The sequence below is a fragment of the Procambarus clarkii genome, chromosome 29, assembly GCF_040958095.1.
Source record: "Procambarus clarkii isolate CNS0578487 chromosome 29, FALCON_Pclarkii_2.0, whole genome shotgun sequence".
Lineage (NCBI taxonomy): Eukaryota > Metazoa > Arthropoda > Malacostraca > Decapoda > Cambaridae > Procambarus > Procambarus clarkii.
In genome coordinates, this window is record NC_091178.1 from 17,685,449 (window position 1) to 17,710,689 (window position 25,241).

Sequence of the window (25,241 nt, forward strand, 5' to 3'; positions counted from 1 at the left end):
GCGTTCGGGCCATCAGGGGATGACAAGATAGCCAGATTAACACCATGATTTATTTCTCTCTCGAGTGCAATGTGTTGGGAAGGCTGGAGCACACACGTCTGGCGCTGAGGCCAGGCGTGTGCGTGCAGGGGTGTTGGTGTCGCGCATTCAGGAAGCCAAGAATGTAGGGAGTGGGACACGAGGGTGGTCATATGCCCGTTGGGGGATGGTAGCGTGGTGGTGTTATTCTGTATGCGGCGCCCATTCCTCCCACCCTCATCTCTACGGGAGGGGGACCTCCTCCCAGGTTGCCAAACATCTTTTTATGAGACTCAGACTAAAGCCTGACAAACAACACGATAGCTTTTTAGCGCTACGCCGCGTGCAGAACCACGCGATAAAAGCTTAACACACAAGATAATTCGATTGGAAAGGAGCGCACCAGTGCACGCGTTTATCGAAATTTCCCAAAGAGTGGATGCTGTTAGGGTGAGCCAATGAGCGGGCGCCTGGGAGAGCACGTGACCGCCACGGTGCTGCCATCTGTGCTCAGGTGTGGCGGCGGGGAGGCTAGTGCTCACCTGGCGCAGTGCTGAGGTAAACAGTGAGCAAGATGGAGAGACGCCGAGTCGTCCATCCTCGCGATGATTCAGGAAATTCCTAGTGTCCGGCCCGTACTGTAGACCGACGTAGTGTCTCACGCTCATTACGTGCAGAGATGTAGTGGTGTCGGAAGGAAATCATGGTTGAGGAAAGATTTTGCCTGATAATGCTCATTTCGTGTCATATATAACTGGTGGTGTGTACCCAAAGGTGGAGTTGTGCGTTCGTGTCAACAGTGTTCAAAGTTGAGTGGAGTGTGTCACTTGGTGCCGGGTGGACCAGACTTGCGAGGAGTGGCGGGCAGCGTTGCGTGCGCTGAGTGTGTCTTGGCAAGATGAGTGGGCCAGCGGCCAGTCGGTAGTGGTGGGCATAACCAGCTCACTGACAAATAGCTACTGGAGCCCGGTCTGGCCAGCTCGGCGGCCTGGGCGCACCACGGACCCAAGCCTCACTCTCAACCCATGTGCGAGGAACCCTATCCCGAGCTGCCCTATGATCCAAGGTGGCTGCCACCCGCTCCGCCGGAGCAGCCCACCCGACACCGCCCGTTAGGATGGCAACTCTAGGGCTCTCAAAAGTCTTCATCCTCGATAAATACTTTACAGAGCTTCAAAAATTCTGGGAAACGGAGAAGAAACTTCAAGGTGAGATGTGTGCCCAGCATATACGAATGTTTTGCATGTGTGATAACTTGACAAATGCATTTCTGGTGGGGATAATTAGAGGGGTTGTTGGTTGTATTGAGGCGGAGCGCCTCGCCCGCCACATGATGGACAACCACTTATTACAAACTCCTCAAACTACCGTAACCCCAGTAGCCGAGCTTCTGGCTTTCTTGCCCCTTACCTCTTGATTTTGTAAATACTTTAACAACATCTATATATTAACTTGGTTACCATTTCCTTTAAAACATATAAATGTAACATTTTGTACTCGGTATCGGTGAGTGACTATGACGTATCTGTGACGTTTGTCTCACTCCACGTGGAGCAATTGACCACAACCTTGACTCTTTATGGGACTCGTATTACGACTTTCCTCTTGCATCACACCGTGAGAATATCTGGCCAGAAATTTCCACGTTTACTCCCGCCGCGCTGTTGGTTACCATTTGTATCAGCTGTCCAAGTCCTGTGGTAGGCTACCGTGACTCTTGGTCCCACAGTGCTGGAAAAACTTATGTTGTACACCATGGTCGACCCTGGGCCAGGAGAGCCTCGCCCTGCACTTGACACTCCACCACACGTGCAGTACCACCGACCTCTTCAACTCTGCATGGTCCTGGAGGCAATGTTTCCTCCGGCAGCGGAAGTGTTCCATTAGAGCACACGGAGAGGGAGCGAGACGTTTTCTGTCAGGGAAGAGTGCTCTTGTGATGACGCTCTGACTGTGTAAAACATTCCTACACTGTCCAGGAAGATTTAGCCATTAAACACATTGCGGGTCACACCTTGAGTGAGAAATTGTTGTTTTAAATATTGTGAATGGGTCATTTCTTGTACGTAGTAAGTCGGTATGTAACTTGCTCCTAAAGATAACTTTCTACTGTACTGTTAAAGTCTCCTGGAGGCTTTAGCTTACTAGTGATTATTGAATATGATAGACTTGAAAATTTACCAGAATTATGCAAATTAAGTGTTTTATACATATTTTTAAAGGAAGGAGAGCAAGTCTTAATGATAAGACTTGCGTTAATTCCTAATGGAGCACTGGGTCAGGCTAATGACGAGGCAACACACCACACACACACAAACACACACACCACACACACCACACACACACACACACACCATATACAACACACCACACAACTCACCACACACGCCACACACCATACACACACACACCACACTCAACACACACACATAAGGCTACCTACACATACAAGATGACCTAGACAAACAGAACGAATGGTCCAACAAATGGCTAATAAAATTCAACCTGAGTAAATGTAAGGTAATGAAACTAGGCAGTGGAAACAGGAGGCCAGACACAGGATACCGAATGGGAGATGAAGTCCTTCATGAAACGTGCAGAGAGAAATAGCTAGAAGTTGATATCATACCTAACTTATCTCCTGAAGCTCACATAAAAAGAATAACATCTGCGGCATATGCAAGGCTGGCTAACATCAGAACTGCCTTCAGGAACCTGTGCAAGGAATCATTGAGAACCTTGTATATCACATATGTAAGACCAATCCTGGAGTATGCGGCCCCAGCATGGAGCCCGTACCTTGTCAAGGACAAGACGAAGCTTGAAAAAGTTCAGAGGTATTCCATTCGGCTAGTTCCAGAACTAAGAGGCATGAGTTACGAGGACAGGCTGCATGAAATGCACCTCACGACACTGGAAGACAGAAGAGTAAGGGGAGACATGATCACTACCTACAAAATTCTCAGGGGAATTGACAGGGTGGACAAAGACAAACTCTTTAGCACGGGCGGAACACGAACAAGGGAACACAGGTGGAAACTGAGTACCCACATGAGCCACAGAGACATTAAATTTTGTTTTTCAGTGTCGGAGTAGTTAGTAAATGGAATGTATTAGGCAGTGATGTGGTGGAGGATGACTTCATACACAGTTTAAAATGTAGATATGATAGAGCCCAGTATACTCAGGCATCTGTACACCAGTTGATTGACAGTTGAGAGGCGGGACCAAAGAGCCAAAGCTCATCCCCCGCAAGCCCAACTAGGTGAGTACATCTAGGTGAATACACACACACACACACACACACAACATAGCACACACTTGCCTCTGAATAACCTAACCGGTTCTAGTAACTAGTCCTCAGTCCTCACCTCCAACATAACACAGCTTCTATACTGAGGCGAAACTCGGCTGAAAATTGAAAGTTTACTAAGTAGTATAATATTATAAAATACCAATTTTCCAATTCACAATTATTGCACAACCAGAGTATTTGATTGATTGATTGATTGATAGAGATTAAGCCAGCCAAGAGGTGGCATGGGCATGAATATATATGCATGTAGAATATACATCTTACCAGCCCGTAAGTGGTAGATTTTATTGGGGGAGGAATGTGATCTTTGGTCGTGAGAGGATGTACTGTGTGCTGAGCTCGCATTTATATCGTCAGTCCATACTATGTGGCTGCTATCGCGGGAAAGGATACTGCTTGACAGTATTTGACGGTGTCCAGCTGCTGGACACCTTTTTTGACCAGAAGAGTGGCAGTGTTGATGGCTGCAGGGTAGTTACTGCAAGATTCAGGGACTCTTAAAGCTCTTCTAAGGTCGTTGGTTGTTTGACATTCCAGGAGATATTGAAGTAGTGGCTTTTCTGTGATTGTTTAGCAGAAGATGCATTCCCTATGTCTGGGTTCACCAATTTCACAGTTGCATCTGTAACCTAGACGCGATCTCTATAACCGAACTGCTATTTCCCTGTAGATTCCTTTGGGAATATTAAACCTTGGTGGACCTGAAGATACCATATTGCAGAGAGCGAACATTCTGCTACTCTCTGTTGCTGAGGTGGCTTTGTTGAGGTGTGCAAGTTTTTTGGTGATGGTATTTTGTATGTACTCTAAGGCTGAGTTGGATTGTTTTGTGGATCACTGAATGATGAGTTCCAGTTTAGCAGTTTCATCGGCTTTCTCATTTAACGGGACTCCAACATGGGATGGGATCCAGTTTAGGGTTATGTTGAGTTTTTTGCCTTTAGCTACTGCTCCAAGATACAAAATTGTGATAATTATTTACACGTTGTCTTTCCACTGTTTTTTTTTCGTAATATTTGAAGTGCAGTTTTTGAGTCTGTGTGTATGATTGCATTTTGAGTGTTTTGTGCAATCACATATGCGAATACCTGTTGTGTGGCAGACAGCTCAGTTTGGGTTGATGATACTGGTCCTCCCAGTCTCCAATATAACTGTTCGCTGTCCATACAATGAGCAGCACCAGAGCTCATTTTGTGTGTCCAGGATTATTCCTAGATACTGATAAGATTATTCCTAGATACTAACTTTCAATTGGTTGACCCTGTACTTTGAATTGGTTGTTGGGTTTCATTATTTTTATGGGCATGGCTATTGTCTTGGTGGAGTTGAATTGTATTCCAATCTGCTTTGCTTCTTTACTGATGCAATCTAAGCATTTAGGTGTAAGGCGCGCCGCATCCTTTTATTTTATGATGAGAACAAAGTCGTCCGCATAGTTTAGCAGCCTGCAGTGTTGTGGGAGTTTCAGCCTCATTATTCTTTCCATTAAACAGTTGAAGGGTAGGGGGCTGAGAATGCCTCCTTGCGGTGTACCGTTTCATGTCTTTTGTATTCAGAGACTGTGCCATGAAGTTTAATTCTTGCTTCTCTGTTTGAGACAGTTTTTGGTCCAGGAGAGCAGGTTGCCTGTGACCTTTTTGCCGACGAGGCAGCAGAGAATAGCTGGAGCGTTAGCTAGTTCAAAGGCTATCATGAGGTCCAGGAATATCAGTATTCCTGGTCTGTTATTCAGGTGGGTTAACAGAGTCGTAATACATTCCACCGTGTCAACCCTTATTCTATAGACTTACATGTCTTGGTGCAGTTTACATAGTTTCCACACAAGTGCCATTCTGTTAGCTGTCTTGGCTGCACAGCTTTGGAGAGATGGGCCTGGGATTAGCTGCATCTTTGGGTTTTGGGATCGGCGACATTTTGGGATGTCTGCCCTATTCTAGACCTAACTAGACTAGACTAGTTAGGTCAAACTAGACCTAACTATAGGTCTAGTTTGAGAAGTTCAGTCTAAATTAATTAACCTCAGATATGCAGCGTCTCCCTCTGGGTCGAGGATTCTAATAATTGTATAGGTTATTTTGGGGCGACGACAAAATCTTTGGAGTTTTTCTTAGCCCGATTGAGTTCATCCAGAGTGAGAGGGATATTAGTGCCAGAGGCTTCTGCACATGCTGTCAGGATTTTGTGCCATCTTTCTTCCTCTAATCCTTTCTGCACTGCTAGTACATCTAGAACTTTTTCCATCAGTCAGAAGACATTCCTGAGCGAGTCAGACGAAGTCAGCTGTAAACCTGTTAGGCAGAGGCTCAGTTGATAAAATCCCCAGATGTTGTGGAAGACATTTTTTCTGTTACAATGCACTTGGAATGTACCAGGTCCATATATAACGTGTTTTTTTTTTTACAAGCTAAAACCTGTTAGACTCGACAAGATGTTGGCTGGTTTTGATAAGGTTGAACTCGGAAATTTGCGAAGGTAGACAGCTGTGTCAGGAGAAGTGTCTCGCCGCTCTCAGCTCTGAACACTTGCAGGTAATATTTCACTTCTGAAGAGGGAAGAAATTGTTTTGCCAAGACACCAAGAGTTGTAGAAAATAGCAACAAATAATACATGCAATATATATTTATAATATATATTTATATAAAATCACGAGTCATCGTTGACACCATCACATGGTAACGTCTGGGTACGTGAACTGAGCTCCTCTTCACAGTGGTATGACAGCCCACGTCCCCAAACGCATTTCTTTCACATATATATTTCACGAAGACAAACTTAGTGTAGACGAAGGCAAGCCACAATGTACATTATTGACCCGATAACCTTGAACCTTGAACCTCGTCAAGACGGCACTCTCGACCACTGCCTGTGCCAAGCCTAAACTTGCTGATGTCATTCATTACTGAGGCATGACCCTTAAAGACAGACAGACAGACAGACAGAAAGGAAGACGTGACGAGCCGCTCTTCACAGTAATGTATAAAACAGAACAGCTTACCTCCGAAGATAAAATAAACCAATAATTAAGGTGTAGGGGATAAGGGTCCTACGCCAACCACGAGGTGTGGGTGTAGACCACGAGGTGTGGGTGTAGACCACGAGGTGTGGGTGTAGACCACGAGGTGTGGGTGTAGACCACGAGGTGTGGGTTTAGACCACGAGGTGTGGGAGCGCCGCCACCACTCAACACTTTAGTATACGGCCCCATTTATGAACGATATTTTTTTCTAGCCGTTTTAATATTTACAGCATATATTGCTGCAATAACTACCACCATTATTATTATTTGTTATTAATAAGCTGTGCTGACTGAGTCTTGTTTTTGTAAATGTTTCGATGAGATTCATTCATCTTCGGTAGTACTCCTCCTGGGGTCGATGCCCTGAAGTAAATTGTTGAATTCCGCCTGTAGTGAGAATATGTAATTAATTGTCCAGGTCTTGAAGAGTGTACGTGCAGTGTTAGGTATGACCCTTTATTGCCTCAACATAATCACGTAGAGTTGTTGCTTTTTGTTGTTGTTATAGGAAGGCGGTGAGATACATTCCTCGAACGCTTGTATTCACATTGCAGGCTGGCATTCCTCGGGGTAGATATATGCATATTCCACAGCCTGAGTGCCCACCCCCTCACCAGCCAGGGACGATGTGTACACAGTGTGTTGTTCCCCTGCCTTGGGGTGAGGCGGCCGAGGACCAGGCATGGAGGAGGTTGGTGGCCAGACGCTCCTGGACGCCTCCACACACGCGCTCTCCCTCACCTCAGACACCCACTGGGGACCTGTACGTCAGTGCGTAGCCAACTGGGATTATATATAGTGCATTACTACTCTGTAATCTTACTCAGGTATCAAAAGAATAATGATGATCCTCTCGGAGGGCTATGCAGCCAGTAACCGGAGAGATGGCCGTGCAGATATCCTAATGGAAGACTTTAGCAACCAGAGCGACCTATCTCTCAGTCAGAATGTTTCAGAAGTTTCTTAAGGCTTCAGGTTTTGAGTTATGCATATTAGAACCATCAACGTGTTGGCTACATAATGATGGAAGCAAGGAACCGGCTCCGCGTACCCGGCTTGCCTGCCTACCTGCCAGTGTGTGTGTGTGTGTGTGTTCCCGGCCAGACCCACAACACACACCTGCTTGCCCGCAGACCCACGGAGGCTCTGCTGCCTAATAAACTGGTCCTCGGATATATCAGAGAGGGAAGCCCTTCATCCACCTCCCTGCGTCCGGATGGTCTAGTTGGGCCGTCTCCATTCTTCAGTAGTTACTGTAGGCTGTTTTCATTGCGATTTGTTTCACGAATATTGTTTTGAGTCGCCTCAATATCGGACATGATTTTTATGTGTCTTTGTGCTGACGATGCCACAGACTGCGCCAAGCCATCCTTAAAGATGAAGAGGTTCCACCGTCACAGGGTACTCAAAGCGACACACTTCTCACAACTCTCTCTCTCTCTCTCTCTCCCTCGTTCCTGGCGGTTGATGACTCAACAAGAGTTGATTAATAAGTATAGTTCCCCAGCGTGGTAGTTAGCCACACAGCCACATCAGACGATCTTAATGTTGGCGGACCCTCCTTCTCCCTCGCCTCTCCCAGCATCTCTGCAGAAGCCAAGGAACTTTAAAAGTACACATAATGGAGTACCCGGCTTCCTTAAACATGGGTTCATTATACTCTAGTAATTATAGCTGCGATTGTTTACAGTGAATTGTTTTAGCATGAAGACAATAGGCGGGGCGGTGCGAAGAGAGTGAATTAGTATTCGGAGAAGCGGCGGGTTCCAGCGAGCCGCCTGCTTCTCCAGGCGGCATCACTTCCTCTCGCAATGTGTCAGCTAACGGAACCCTGAAGCATGTTGTTACGGCATCACTACATCTTGGGGGCTTCCCCCTCCCACTCTTTATAGGCCCACACTAATTAATTTCAAAATTGTACTTTTACTCACGTGTAATGGATACTGTTAACCCAACTCTTACACATAGGGACGATTCTCTCTCTCTCTCTCTCTCTCTCTCTCTCTCTCTCTCTCTCTCTCTCTCTCTCTCTCTCTCTCTCTCTCTCTCTCTCTCTCCTTTTTATTGCAAAAGTAGGCACTTGAATGCTTGTGAAAACGGTTTACACACACACACCTGCGCACGTACCCATGCACACACCTGCGCACGTACCCATGCACACACCTGCGCACGTACCCATGCACATCGCGATGCCCTTCGTACTGGAGTGGCCCTTTGCCTGGCTGACCTCACCCAACACAGGTGCATCTGCGGAATTGTGCGGTCCGACAAATACGGCCACCACGGTCTGATATGTTGTAAATCACAGGGCAAAATTGTAAGCCCTGAAGAAATCAACGACATTATCAAGACGAGCCTCGCCACATCCTGCTGCCCGGCACAGAGAGATAACCACACACATACAGTTCCAATGGCACTCAGAGGCGTCGTGGCTGGGGCACTATGCTTCCCTGGAAGGATGGCAAGCTAGTGGTGTGAGGCACTTCCACACTGGCCTTCAGTACACAATGAAGGGCGAAGAGGTAGAACAGCTTATTGGCAGAGCCAGGATGCATGGGGGGAATTGTGTAAAACCCTGGTTTGTGTCTCGGAGAGACTGTAGGATCCGTGTGAGATCAGTAGAACTCCCGGTTGCAATTCTTTTAACCATGTCGCGGCACAGTCGATTAAGGGGTTAAGAGTTTTCAGTTATATATATATATATATATATATATATATATATATATATATATATATATATATATATATATATATATATATGTCGTACCTAGTAGCCAGAACGCACTTCTCAGCCTACTATGCAAGGCCCGATTTGCCTAATAAGCCAAGTTTTCCTGAATTAATATATTTTCTCTAATTTTTTTCTTATGAAATGATAAAGCTACCCATTTCATTATGTATGAGGTAAATTTTATTTTATTGGAGTTAAAATTAACGTAGATATATGACCGAACCTAACCAACCCTACCTAACCTAACCTAACCTATCTTTATAGGTTAGGTTAGGTTAGGTAGCCGAAAAAGTTAGGTTAGGTTAGGTTAGGTAGGTTAGGTAGTCGAAAAACAATTAATTCATGAAAACTTGGCTTATTAGGCAAATCGGGCCTTGCATAGTAGGCTGAAAAGTGAGTTCTGGCTACTAGGTACGACATATATATATATATATATATATATATATATATATATATATATATATATATATGTATATATGTATATATATATATATATATATATATATATATATATATATATATATATTATATATTATTATATATATATTATATATTATTATATATATATATTATATAATATATATATAATATATATATTATTTATTTATATAATATAGCTGAAAACTCTTAACCCCTGAAGGATGAGGTCCGACAAAGCTCCCTCCGCACCACTCATCTCCCTCCCTTCACCTGTCCTGAAGGATTCGAATCCGGTCAGCCAGGACCTCCATACCCCTTGTCCGTGTGCCAATAATTGAGAACTTTAATTATGGGTGAACTATGCCAATTTGAAAAAAATGCTATAGAGGCCTCAAGCTACGGTGCTGGAGTGGTGGAGCTCCAGCACCGCAGCTGGGATACCGCAGCTCGAGTACCGCAGCTGGGACACCGCAGCTGGGATACCGCAGCTGGAGCACCGCAGCTGGAGCACCGCAGTTGGGACACCGCAGCTGGAGCACCGCAGCTGGGATACCGCAGCTGGAGCACCGCAGCTGGAGCACCGCAGTTGGGACACCGCAGCTGGAGCACCGCAGCTGAAGCACCGCAGTTGGGACACCGCAGCTGGAGCACCGCAGTTGGGACACCGCAGCTGAGGTTCGGGTTAGGGCTAAGTGTGCTAGGCCAGCGCCGGAAGGCTAGTCAACAGTAGAGGAATGTTTGTGGTATAATGATCAGGTCTTTCTTGCCCCTCCCTCACTGTACCTCCTGCCCCTCCCTCACTGTACCTCCTGCCCCCCCCTCACTGTACCTCCTGCCCCTCCCTCACTGTACCTCCTGCCCCTCACTGTAACCCCCCCCCCCCTAACCGTACCTGCCCGTCTCTCCATTACCTGACTGAGAGAGTACGGGTGTGGATGGTCCTGGGGAATGGGACCCCGGACTAGGAGTAAGGCGGGGAAACAGGTAAAAATTACAGTGTAGGCGACGACAGTGATGCCCGGCCACCCCATCCATCGATGGTTGTGCGTTGATGGACTCTTGATGATGGTGCGGCTCTTGGTGACTGTGTCGGACTGTGGCTGTCTGGTGTTTAAGGTTTGAATGTCCCTCCCACCGTCCGCACCACTCTCCCTCCCTCATCTCTCCATCTATCTTTGCTGTCTTCGTTATCGGTTTCCTAATCATTTTCTGGAGCGGGGAGCCCACTTTCCCCGCCCCCAACACGCCCCTTGCGTACGTGTAAGGTAATTGAAGTAGAGGACTCATGACTCCTCGCCGCGTTGTTTCGGGTTTAACACGGTTTATGGCTTAATTTTTTTTCCTTCTCCAATATTAATGAACTTTCTTTCAAATGATTTGCGATCAGTTATACCACGATGACAGCCAGGTGATGGATATTCCTGACTTTGATGTGGTCAGCGTCGGGCTTCCTCTGTGGGGGTGGAGACTCCTTCCACATCTTGAGGTTATCTTGAGATGATTTCGGGGCTTTAGTGTCCCCGCGGCCCGGTCCTCGACCAGGCCTCCACCCCCAGGAAGCAGCCCGTGACAGCTGACTAACACCCAGGTACCTATTTTACTGCTAGGTAACAGGAGCATAGGGTGAAAGAAACTCTGCCCATTGTTTCTCGCCGGCGCCTGGGATCAAACCCAGGACCACAGGATCACAAGTCCAGCGTGCTGTCCGCTCGGCCGACCGGCTCCCTATCACGCTCTGCGAGGAAGACTGACGGGTCCGTTTATTCCTGCTGATTCATTTGTGTCTGGGCTTGCTCGGCTACGTATTTACATTAGTTATGCTACATGTCTGATGTCTTTGATTTATACAGAGAAATCATTTCCTTGCCTGATGGAAATACACAAATTCCACAGGGACGTTGTGTACTCTCAGCACTCTCTGAAGGACATGAGACCAAGCCGTCCCTAAAGGACATGAGGCCAAGCCGTCCCTAAAGGACATGAGGCCAAGCCGTCCCTAAAGGATATGAGGCCAAGCAGTCCTTATGTCCGAAGACCCTGGCTGAGCAAGGGACCATGCACGGCCACGTTGTTTTCAGTGATCTGGAAGAGCTAATCGTGTCTCCCTCGCCTGCCTCCTCCTGCCACCTGGAGCAGGACCTTCGTAGCCTCGACCTCAAACGCAGCTCTTGCTTTTCCTTCGCGACAGATCTTACGGTGAAGATGTAGAAGAGAGTGTTGAAGGAGTGTGGGTGTTGGTGAAGGTGAGACAGCGGGCACGCACGTGAGGGAGACGGATTGTGAGTAGGGGGAGGGTTGTCAGGGGGTGGGTGGTGGAGAGTTGTGAGGTGGGAGGGGGGTATGTGTGTGATGGTGAGGGTTATCTTGAGATGATTTCGGGGCATAGCGTCCCCGCGGCCCGGTCCTCGACCAGGCTTCCCTTTTGTTACCCCCCCCCCCCAAGAAACAGCTGTCTAACTCCCAGGTACATATTTACTGCTAAGTAACAGGCGGGCATCACAAAACTAACAGGGGGCATCAGGGGTAAAAGAAACATTTTTGCCCATTTGTCTCGGCCTCCACCGGGGATCGAACCCGAAACTTCAGGACTACGAATCTGAAGCGCTGTCCACTCAGCTGTCAGGCACCCCTAGCTGGTATAAGAGAGAGGATCGGGGAAGGTTGTGAAGAGGAAGGTTTGTGAGAGTGGACTGTGAGTGAGGGTGGGAAAGGTAGAGGCAGGCAAGGTACCAGAGTGGTCCACCAGACTGCCTCGGGGCTCATCACGGTTACCGGGGAATGAAAGGACAAAACTTGCTGGAGACCCCTTGGCGGGAGAAGGCGCGGGCAACAAGGACACGTGTGGAAGGTGGTTTTCCAAACATGTGTGTCCCTTTGGTCACGATGCTGAGGCCCGCCTGCCCGCCCACACCCACCACTTATCGTGGTCTTAAAGTTCGCGTTTAGCTGCCCGTTAGCCTCCTCGTTGGGTGAAATTTGTGGTGTCCTGATTCATGGTGGTTGCATTCTAGGCGTTGATTGCACTCTTATTTGAGATAAAGTGTGAGTAGCAAGGCAGGGTATCATGTTGAGGGGTGATGGCTCTGGTGGGGCAGGATCGGTGCTCTCAATACTCCCGCGTAATTAGTAGTGTGTGAGGACCCGACGCCTCTCCTTCATTGTTTCTCTCAAAGACGATGATGACCGGACTCTGGCAGCCTCAGTTTGTCTTCGTCTTTCTCACCTTTCCCATGTCACTCTACATTTCCTATATCGTCCTGGTATCAAGTCTGGTGTCAACCTCTGGAGCCTCTGTAGATTAGAGCCACCACAACAGCTTAATAACAAACCTGCAAGTATACTTTAGTCCTGAACATACGTCAGAACTAAAGTAAACTCTTGGTGTATACACCAAGAAGTGGGGTACATCTCTCTGTGTGCATGTCCGCGTCATAGCATCATCTCCCGTTTCTCTACTGTTGACCTTGTTATTCACCTTCATTTTCATCCTTTCGGCGTGTCTGTTATTACGTCATTGGTTTGTGCACCGGTACAGTCGCGCACCAAGCCAGGTCCAGGTGCACATGTCTGGCCTGCACCAAGCCAGGTCCCGGTGTCCTACACGTGCATTTGGGTTCGCGTGTGGGTTGTCGTCCCAGACAGTGTAGACCTGGGTACGAATTTGAGTGGTCGTCTCACACAGTTCGGGCGCCTGGGTACGTGTTGAGTGGTCGTCTTTGAGCGGCCCGGGTAGAGGTGCTAGAGTCAACATTATGATGGGCTGTGAAATCTGCCTCGCCCCTTGCACCCTCCGAGATGGGCGTAGGGAGCAGCCGGGGGTCGTGGGCTCCCCTGATGTGCGCCGGTGTGGGTGGAGGGATGCAACGCCGGCCCGCAGGGGCGTGACGATACTCCAGCACATGGAGGAGAGTTAAGTCGATTCTGGTGGACGACAGATAACCAAAGTCGTCTTGCCTGTGTGCACCAGAGGCTTAGACCCGGCTTGAACAGCACCCCTACTCGTGTGTGCGTGCATGCTGGCATCGCCAGGCGTGTGCGTGCATGCTGGCATCGCCAGGTGTGTGTGCGTGCATGCTGGCATCGCCAGGTGTGTGTGCGTGCATGTTGGCATCGCCAGGTGTGTGTGCGTGCATGCTGGCATCGCCAGGTGTGTGTGCGTGCATGCTGGCATCTCCAGGCGTGTGGACTTCCTGTACAGTAAATACACTACTCACAAAACACATTATCAGGTTTTCTCATTACTTACAAAAAACTGTAGCGAATTTCCTGATATAGTCTTCTAAATGGCCTCTTTAACAGTATGGTAATTACTAAGACCAAGGGTTAACATAAGCATGTACAGCAGTTATCGTATATCAACGCTAGAAACACTGGTGCCTTACGGGGAGTAAAGTCCACACGGCCCGTCAGCCGGCTTTATTCCGGCTGGGCAAGATGTCTTCTCTAATTAAAACACGTTGTTGCGGATGGGTCTGTGTGCTTTAAGCCTGATCAAAGCCAGATATACAGGTGCATATTGCTCGTGGGATTATGGGTTGCGTGAAATCAATTTGAGAAATGGGTAAAAAATGCGACCCTTGAAGGGAGATTCCAGGGTGGGTAATGAAGTCCCTTCATATTCATTTCTGAAACTAATGACACGTTCTGGTCTCTAATTGTTGCCCCTGCTACCCGGCCCAGTTCTCTAGGAGTTGCAACACAATTATCTCCAGACTCGTTCCCAGTAGCCCCCGTCCTGGGTGATGACCATCCCCACCTGACCCCCTCCTTCCCACTCTAGACCCCAGCAGCCCCCGTCCTGGGTGATGACCATCCCCACCTGACTCCCTCCTTCCCACTCTAGACCCCAGCAGCCCCCGTCCTGGGTGATGACCATCCCCACCTGACCCCCTCCTTCCCACTCTAGACCCCAGCAGCCCCCGTCCTGGGTGATGACCATCCCCACCTGACCCCCTCCTTCCCACTCTAGACCCCAGCAGCCCCCGTCCTGGGTGATGACCATCCCCACCTGACCCCCTCCTTCCCACTCTAGACCCCAGCAGCCCCCGTCCTGGGTGATGACCATCCCCACCTGACCCCCTCCTTCCCACTCTAGACCCCAGCAGCCCCCGTCCTGGGTGATGACCATCCCCACCTGACCCCCTCCTTCCCACTCTAGACCCCAGCAGCCCCCGTCCTGGGTGATGACCATCCCCACCTGACCCCCTCCTTCCCACTCTAGACCCCAGCAGCCCCCGTCCTGGGTGATGACCATCCCCACCTGACCCCCTCCTCCCCACTCTAGACCCCAGCAGCCCCCGTCCTGGGTGATGACCATCCCCACCTGACCCCCTTCTTCCCACTCTAGACCCCAGCAGCCCCCGTCCTGGGTGATGACCATCCCCACCTGACCCCCTCCTCCCCACTCTAGACCCCAGCAGCCCCCGTCCTGGGTGATGACCATCCCCACCTGACCCCCTCCTCCCCACTCTAGACCCCAGCAGCCCCCGTCCTGGGTGATGACCATCCCCACCTGACCCCCTCCTCCCCACTCTAGACCCCAGCAGCCCCCGTCCTGGGTGATGACCATCCCCACCTGACCCCCTCCTCCCCACTCTAGACCCCAGCAGCCCCCGTCCTGGGTGATGACCATCCCCACCTGACCCCCTCCTCCCCACTCTAGACCCCAGCAGCCCCCGTCCTGGGTGATGACCATCCCCACCTGACCCCCTCCTCCCCACTCTAGACCCCAGCAGCCCCCGTCCTGGGTGATGACCATCCCCACCTGACCCCCTCCTCCCCACTCTAGACCCCAGCAGCCCCCGTCCTGGGTGATGACCATCCCCACCTGACCCCCTCCTCCCCACTCTAGACCCCAGCAGCCCCCGTCCTGGGTGATGACCATCCCCACCTGACCCCCTCCTCCCCACTCTAGACCCCAGCAGCCCCCGTCCTGGGTGATGACCATCCCCACCTGACCCCCTCCTCCCCACTCTAGACCCCAGCAGCCCCCGCCTTGGGTGAATGTAAGTGTAAGTTATTTACTGGCCGCTGTGTATTCACATTAAGTGTTAACCATCAACATGTAATATTTAATATTCCGCGGTCTGTTAGTGGTCGCGTACACCACTTGTCCAGCCCACAGTGTGGCAGGGGGACACGCACCAGCCCACAGTGTGGCAGGGGGACACGCACCAGCCACACAGTGTGGCAGGGGGACACGCACCAGCCCACAGTGTGGCAGGGGGACACGCACCAGCCCACAGTGTGGCAGGGGGGACACGCACCAGCCCACAGTGTGGCAGGGGGACACGCACCAGCCCACAGTGTGGCAGGGGGACACGCACCAGCCCACAGTGTGGCAGGGGGACACGCACCAGACCACAGTGTGGCAGGGGGACACGCACCAGACCACAGTGTGGCAGGGGGACACGCACCAGACCACAGTGTGGCAGAGGGACACGCACCAGCCCACAGTGTGGCAGGGGGACACGCACCAGCCCACAGTGTGGCAGGGGGACACGCACCAGACCACAGTGTGGCAGGGGGACACGCACCAGCCCACAGTGTGGCAGGGGGACACGCACCAGCCCACAGTGTGGCAGGGGGACACGCACCAGACCACAGTGTGGCAGGGGGACACGCACCAGCCCACAGTGTGGCAGGGGGACACGCACCAGCCCACAGTGTGGCAGGGGGACACGCACCAGCCCACAGTGTGGCAGGGGGACACGCACCAGCCCACAGTGTGGCAGGGGGACACGCACCAGCCCACAGTGTGGCAGGGGGACACGCACCAGCCCACAGTGTGGCAGGGGGACACTCACCAGCCCACAGTGTGGCAGGGGGACACGCACCAGCCCACAGTGTGGCAGGGGGACACGCACCAGACCACAGTGTGGCAGGGGGACACGCACCAGCCCACAGTGTGGCAGGGGGACACGCACCAGCCCACAGTGTGGCAGGGGGACACGCACCAGACCACAGTGTGGCAGGGGGACACGCACCAGCCCACAGTGTGGCAGGGGGACACGCACCAGCCCACAGTGTGGCAGGGGGACACGCACCAGCCCACAGTGTGGCAGGGGGACACGCACCAGCCCACAGTGTGGCAGGGGGACACGCACCAGCCCACAGTGTGGCAGGGGGACACGCACCAGCCCACAGTGTGGCAGGGGGACACGCACCAGACCACAGTGTGGCAGGGGGACACGCACCAGCCCACAGTGTGGCAGGGGGACACGCACCAGCCCACAGTGTGGCAGAGGGACACGCACCAGCCCACAGTGTGGCAGGGGGACACGCACCAGCCCACAGTGTGGCAGAGGGACACGCACCAGCCCACAGTGTGGCAGGGGGACACGCACCAGCCCACAGTGTGGCAGAGGGACACGCACCAGCCCACAGTGTGGCAGGGGGACACGCACCAGCCCACAGTGTGGCAGAGGGACACGCACCAGCCCACAGTGTGGCAGGGGGACACGCACCAGCCCACAGTGTGGCAGGGGGACACGCACCAAAGGGGGCAGGGGGACACGGAAATTCTTCAGGAGTCAGAGAAGGAAAAAGACTTGGGGGTTGATATCACGCCAGACCTGTCTCCTGCAGCACATATCAAGCGGATAACATCAGCGGCATATGCCAGGCTGGCCAACATACGAACGGCATTCAGAAACTTGTGTAAAGAATCATTCAGAACTTTGTATACCACATATGTCAGGCCAATCCTGGACTATGCAGCCCCAGCATGGAGTCCATATCTAGTCAAGGATAAGACTAAACTGGAAAAGGTTCAAAGGTTTGCCACCAGACTAGTACCCGAGCTGAGAGGTATGAGCTACGAGGAGAGACTACGGGAATTAAACCTCACTTCGCTGGAAGACAGAAGAGTTAGGGGGGACATGATCACCACATTCAAGATTCTGAAGGGGATTGATAGGGTAGATAAAGACAGTCTATTTAACACAAGGGGAACACGTACAAGGGAACACAGGTGGAAACTGAGTGCCCAAATGAGCCACAGAGATATTAGAAAGAACTTTTTTAGTGTCAGAGTGGTTGACAAATGGAATGCATTAGGGGGTGATGTGGTGGAGGCTGACTCCATACACAGTTTCAAGTGTAGATATGACAGAGCCCGATAGGCTCAGGAATCTGTACACCTGTTGATTGACGGTTGAGAGGCGGGACCAAAGAGGCAGAGCTCAACCCCCGCAAACACAACTAGGTGAGTACAACTAGGTGAGTACAGTGTGGCAGGGGGACACGCACCAGCCCACAGTGTGGCAGGGGGACACGCACCAGCCCACAGTGTGGCAGGGGGACACGCACCAGCCCACAGTGTGGCAGGGGGACACGCACCAGCCCACAGTGTGGCAGGGGGACACGCACCAGCCCACAGTGTGGCAGAGAGAAACGCACCAGACCACAGTGTGGCAGGGGGACACTCACCAGCCCACAGTGTGGCAGGGGGACACGCACCAGCCCACAGTGTGGCAGAGGGACACGCACCAGCCCACAGTGTGGCAGGGGGACACGCACCAGCCCACAGTGTGGCAGGGGGACACGCACCAGCCCACAGTGTGGCAGGGGGACACGCACCAGCCCACAGTGTGACAGGGGGACACTCACCAGCCCACAGTGTGGCAGGGGGACACGCACCAGCCCACAGTGTGGCAGAGGGACACGCACCAGTCCACAGTGTGGCAGGGGGACACGCACCAGCCCACAGTGTGGCAGGGGGACACGCACCAGCCCACAGTGTGGCAGAGGGACACGCACCAGCCCACAGTGTGGCAGAGGGACACGCACCAGCCCACAGTGTGGCAGGGGGACACTCACCAGCCCACAGTGTGGCAGGGGGACACGCACCAGCCCCCAGTGTGGCAGGGGGACACGCACCAGCCCCCAGTGTGGCAGGGGGACACGCACCAGCCCCCAGTGTGGCAGGGGGACACGCACCAGCCCACAGTGTGGCAGGGGGACACGCACCAGACCACAGTGTGGCAGGGGGACACGCACCAGACCACAGTGTGGCAGGGGGACACGCACCAGACCACAGTGTGGCAGGGGGACACGCACCAGACCACAGTGTGGCAGGGGGACACGCACCAGACCACAGTGTGGCAGGGGGACACGCACCAGACCACAGTGTGGCAGGGGGACACGCACCAGCCCACAGTGTGGCAGGGGGACACGCACCAGCCCACAGTGTGGCAGGGGGACACGCACCAGACCACAGTGTGGCAGGGGGGACACGCACCAGCCCACAGTGTGGCAAGGGGACACGCACCAGCCCACAGTGTGGCAGGGGGACATTCACCAGCCCACAGTGTGGCAGGGGGACACGCACCAGACCACAGTGTGGCAGGGGGACACGCACCAGACCACAGTGTGGCAGGGGGACACGCACCAGACCACAGTGTGGCAGGGGGACACGCACCAGACCACAGTGTGGCAGGGGGACACGCACCAGCCCACAGTGTGGCAGGGGGACACGCACCAGACCACAGTGTGGCAGGGGGGACACGCACTAGCCCACAGTGTGGCAAGGGGACACGCACCAGCCCACAGTGTGGCAGGGGGACACTCACCAGCCCACAGTGTGGCAGGGGGACACGCACCAGCCCACAGTGTGGCAGGGGGACACGCACCAGCCCACAGTGTGGCAGGGGGACACGCACCAGCCCACAGTGTGGCAGGGGGGACACGCACCAGCCCACAGTGTGGCAGGGGGGACACGCACCAGCCCACAGTGTCGCAGGGGGACACGCACCAGCCCACAGTGTGGCAGGGGGACACGCCACAGTACAAGGATAAAATAATCACTACAGAGGTATACAAATTGGTCTCCAATACCACCCGATGTTGGAGACCAATTTGCTTTATTATGATATATTTACATAATTGTTTGTTGTATTTATATTATTATATTTAAATTTATTTATTTAATATACTATTAGGCACACTGACTTCGCCAGTGTGCCTAATAGCTCTCCATTTTCGGGGACAGGAAGACTGTTAGTTGTCAAGGTTCCAGCAGGCGACTGACTGACCTTTCCCAGGTTTCAGTGCTCAACAGTTGTGTATCTCCCAGGGGGCCATTTACTCCTATGCGAGCATAAATTTTGTTTTAAAATTGAATGACATTTATATATTTATTTTTACATCTATAAGCAACGGTCTAGCTCCATGTAGGTCGGCGTTCAATCCCCGACCGACCAAGTGATTGGGCACTATTCCTTTCCTCCCGTCCCATCCCAAATCCTAATCCATTGCAAGTGCTATATAGTCGTAATGGTTTGGCGCTTTCCCCTGATAGTTACCTCACTTTCCCTCTTGGCAACCTGTGACCCCATGTGTGGCACTTCTCTTCATCCTGCTTCACCTGCCAGACGTCTGGCAAAGTGGCAGACGTCTGGTAAAGTGTAAACCCATTTAATGTAAAATGTTAAAGCCATTTAACATTTTGACAAGACGCAAAAATGTCATCAAAAGCGCACTGTTTGATGAAGGAGAGAGAGAGAGAGGCGTCGTGGCACTCCGCCTCGTACTCCCTTATACGCATACACCATTTCTCTTCCCTGTGGTAATTATATCGTCAAATTCTTTATTATTACAACAGTACCCAACCTGGCGCTTCTCTCGACTTTTCCCGCCATGTTTATATTCTTATTTTTCTTCACTTTGACGCCTTCACACACACATAGACGCCTTCACACACACACATAGACGCCTTCACACACACATAGACGCCTTCACACACACACACATAGACGCCTTCACACACACATAGACGCCTTCACACACACATAGACGCCTTCACTCACACACATAGACGCCTTCACACACACTGTAGGTTAGGGACACTGGCCCCTTCAGTGCAGGTTAGGGACACTGGCCTGTAGTTCAGTGCCTCCTGTCTATCCCCTTTCTTGTATATCGGGACTACGTTAGCTGCTTTCCAATCACTGGCAACAGGGGAACTGCCAGATATTTGGAAAGCAGCTAACGTAGTCCCAATATACAAGAAAGGGGATAGACAGGAGGCACTGAACTACAGGCCAGTGTCCCTAACCTGCATACCATGCAAGCTGATGGAGAAGATTGTGCGAAAAAAACTAGTGGAGCATCTGGAGCGAAGGAACTTTGTAACACAGCATCAACATGGGTTCAGGGATGGCAGGTCCTGCCTCACAGGGTTACTTGAATTCTACGACCAGGCAACAAAAATAAGGCAAGAAAGAGAAGGGTGGGCAGACTGCATATTTTTGGATTGTCAGAAAGCCTTTGATACAGTGCCACACAAGAGGCTAGTGCGAAAGTTGGAGATGCAGGCTGGAGTGAGAGGGAAGGTACTCCGGTGGATAGAGGAATACCTAAGCAACAGGAGACAACGAGTCTGTGTGAGGGGTGAGGTCTCAGATTGGCGAGACGTCACAAGTGGAGTCCCGCAGGGGTCAGTCCTTGGACCTATACTGTTTCTGGTATATGTAAATGATCTCCCAGAGGGTATAGATTCGTTCCTCTCAATGTTTGCCGACGATGCAAAAATTATGAGGAGGATTGAAACAGAGGATGATAGTAGGAGGCTACAAGATGACCTGGATAGACTGAGTGAATGGTCCAACAAATGGCTGTTGAAGTTCAACCCGAGTAAATGCAAAGTAATGAAACTAGGCAGTGGAAACAGGAGGCCAGGCACAGGATACAGAATAGGAGATGAAGTACTTAATGAAACAGACAGAGAGAAAGATCTAGGAGTTGATATCACACCAAACCTGTCTCCTGAAGCCCACATAAAGAGAATAACGTCTGCGGCATATGCGAGGCTGGCTAACATCAGAACGGCGTTCAGGAACCTGTGTAAGGAATCATTCAGAATCTTGTACACCACATATGTAAGACCAATCCTGGAGTATGCGGCCCCAGCATGGAGCCCGTACCTTGTCAAGCACAAGACGAAGCTGGAAAAAGTCCAAAGGTATGCTACTAGACTAGTCCCAGAACTAAGAGGCATGAGTTATGAGGAAAGGCTACGGGAAATGCACCTCACGACACTGGAAGACAGAAGAGTAAGGGGGGACAAGATCACAACCTACAAAATCCTCAGGGGAATCGACCGGGTAAACAAGGATGAACTTTTCAACACTGGTGGGACGCGAACAAGGGGACACAGGTGGAAGCTGAGTACCCAAATGAGCCACAGAGACGTTAGAAAGAACTTTTTCAGTGTCAGAGTAGTTAGCAAATGGAATGCATTAGGAAGTGATGTGGTGGAGGCTGACTCCATTCACAGTTTCAAATGTAGATATGATAGAGCCCAATAGGCTCAGGAATCTGTACACCAGTTGATTGACGGTTGAGAGGCGGGACCAAAGAGCCAGAGCTCAACCCCCGCAAGCACAATTAGGTGAGTACACACATAGACGCCTTCACACACACACATAGACGCCTTCACACACACATAGACGCCTTCACACACACATAGACGCCTTCACACACACATAGACGCCTTCACACACACATAGACGCCTTCACACACACATAGACGCCTTCACACACACATAGACGCCTTCACACACACACATAGACGCCTTCACACACACATAGACGCCTTCACACACACATAGACGCCTTCACACACACATAGACGCCTTCACACACACATAGACGCCTTCACACACACATAGACGCCTTCACACACACATAGACGCCTTCACACACACATAGACGCCTTCACACACACATAGACGCCATCACACACACATAGACGCCTTCACACACACATAGACGCCTTCACACACACATAGACGCCTTCACACACACACATAGACGCCTTCACACACACACATAGACGCCTTCACACACACACATAGACGCCTTCACACACACACATAGACGCCTTCACACACACACATAGACGCCTTCACACACACACATAGACGCCTTCACACACACACATAGACGCCTTCACACACACACATAGACGCCTTCACACACACACATAGACGCCTTCACACACACACATAGACGCCTTCACACACACATAGACGCCTTCACACACACATAGACGCCTTCACACACACATAGACGCCTTCACATACACATAGACGCCTTCACACACACATAGACGCCTTCACACACACACATAGACGCCTTCACACACACACATAGACGCCTTCACACACACACATAGACGCCTTCACACACACACATAGACGCCTTCACACACACACATAGACGCCTTCACACACACATAGACGCCTTCACACACACATAGACGCCTTCACACACATACATAGACGCCTTCACACACACATAGACGCCTTCACACACACACACACACACACAGACGCCTTCACACACACACACAGACGCCTTCACACACACACATAGACGCCTTCACACACACACATAGACGCCTTCACACACACACATAGACGCCTTCACACACACACATAGACGCCTTCACACACACAAAGACGCCTTCACACACACATAGACGCCTTCACACACACACATAGACGCCTTCACACACACACATAGACGCCTTCACACACACACATAGACGCCTTCACACACACACATAGACGCCTTCACACACACACACACACACAGACGCCTTCACACACACACACAGACGCCTTCACACACACAGACGCCTTCACACACACATAGACGCCTTCACACACACACATAGACGCCTTCACACACACACATAGACGCCTTCACACACACATAGACGCCTTCACACACACATAGACGCCTTCACACACACACATAGACGCCTTCACACACACACATAGACGCCTTCACACACACATAGACGCCTTTACACACACATAGACGCCTTCACACACACATAGACGCCTTCACACACACATAGACGCCTTCACACACACACATAGACGCCTTCACACACACACATAGACGCCTTCACACACACACATAGACGCCTTCACACACACATAGACGCCTTCACACACACACATAGACGCCTTCACACACACACACATAGACGCCTTCACACACACATAGACGCCTTCACACACACACATAGACGCCTTCACACACACACATAGACGCCTTCACACACACACATAGACGCCTTCACACACACACACATAGACGCCTTCACACACACACATAGACGCCTTCACACACACATAGACGCCTTCACACACACATAGACGCCTTCACACACACATAGACGCCTTCACACACACATAGACGCCTTCACACACACATAGACGCCTTCACACACACACATAGACGCCTTCACACACACACATAGACGCCTTCACACACACGCATAGACGCCTTCACACACGCGCATAGACGCCTTCACACACACACATAGACGCCTTCACACACACACATAGACGCCTTCACACACACACATAGACGCCTTCACACACACACATAGACGCCTTCACACACACACATAGACGCCTTCACACACACACACATAGACGCCTTCACACACACACATAGACGCCTTCACACACACACATAGACGCCTTCACACACACACATAGACGCCTTCACACACACACATAGACGCCTTCACACACACACACACACATAGACGCCTTCACACACACACACAGACGCCTTCACACACACACATAGACGCCTTCACACACACACACATAGACGCCTTCACACACACACACACACACACACACATAGACGCCTTCACACACACACATAGACGCCTTCACACACACACATAGACGCCTTCACACACACACACACATAGACGCCTTCACACACACACACACATAGACGCCTTCACACACACACACACATAGACGCCTTCACACACACACATAGACGCCTTCACACACACATAGACGCCTTCACACACATACATAGACGCCTTCACACACACATAGACGCCTTCACACACACACACACACACACAGACGCCTTCACACACACACACAGACGCCTTCACACACACACATAGACGCCTTCACACACACATAGACGCCTTCACACACACACATAGACGCCTTCACACACACACATAGACGCCTTCACACACACATAGACGCCTTCACACACACATAGACGCCTTCACACACACACATAGACGCCTTCACACACACACATAGACGCCTTCACACACACACATAGACGCCTTCACACACACACATAGACGCCTTCACACACACACATAGACGCCTTCACACACACACACACACACAGACGCCTTCACACACACACACAGACGCCTTCACACACACAGACGCCTTCACACACACATAGACGCCTTCACACACACACATAGACGCCTTCACACACACACATAGACGCCTTCACACACACATAGACGCCTTCACACACACATAGACGCCTTCACACACACACATAGACGCCTTCACACACACACATAGACGCCTTCACACACACATAGACGCCTTTACACACACATAGACGCCTTCACACACACATAGACGCCTTCACACACACATAGACGCCTTCACACACACATAGACGCCTTCACACACACATAGACGCCTTCACACACACACATAGATGCCTTCACACACACACATAGACGCCTTCACACACACACACACATAGACGCCTTCACACACACACATAGACGCCTTCACACACACACACATAGACGCCTTCACACACACACATAGACGCCTTCACACACACACATAGACGCCTTCACACACACACATAGACGCCTTCACACACACACATAGACGCCTTCACACACACACATAGACGCCTTCACA

At 51.2% G+C, this 25,241-nt stretch overlaps 1 protein-coding gene across 1 annotated transcript in view; it reads left to right on the forward strand.

The window, feature by feature from the left end:
* The first annotated feature begins 581 nt into the window (after window positions 1-581).
* Window positions 582-25,241, forward strand: part of LOC138369811 (unconventional myosin-Vb-like) — a 150,837-nt gene continuing 126,177 nt past the window's right edge. The window contains exon 1 of the mRNA XM_069333554.1: window positions 582-1,226. Coding sequence (XP_069189655.1) covers window positions 1,136-1,226 — 91 coding nt within the window. The 5' untranslated portion in view covers window positions 582-1,135. The remainder of the gene's footprint in view (window positions 1,227-25,241) is intronic.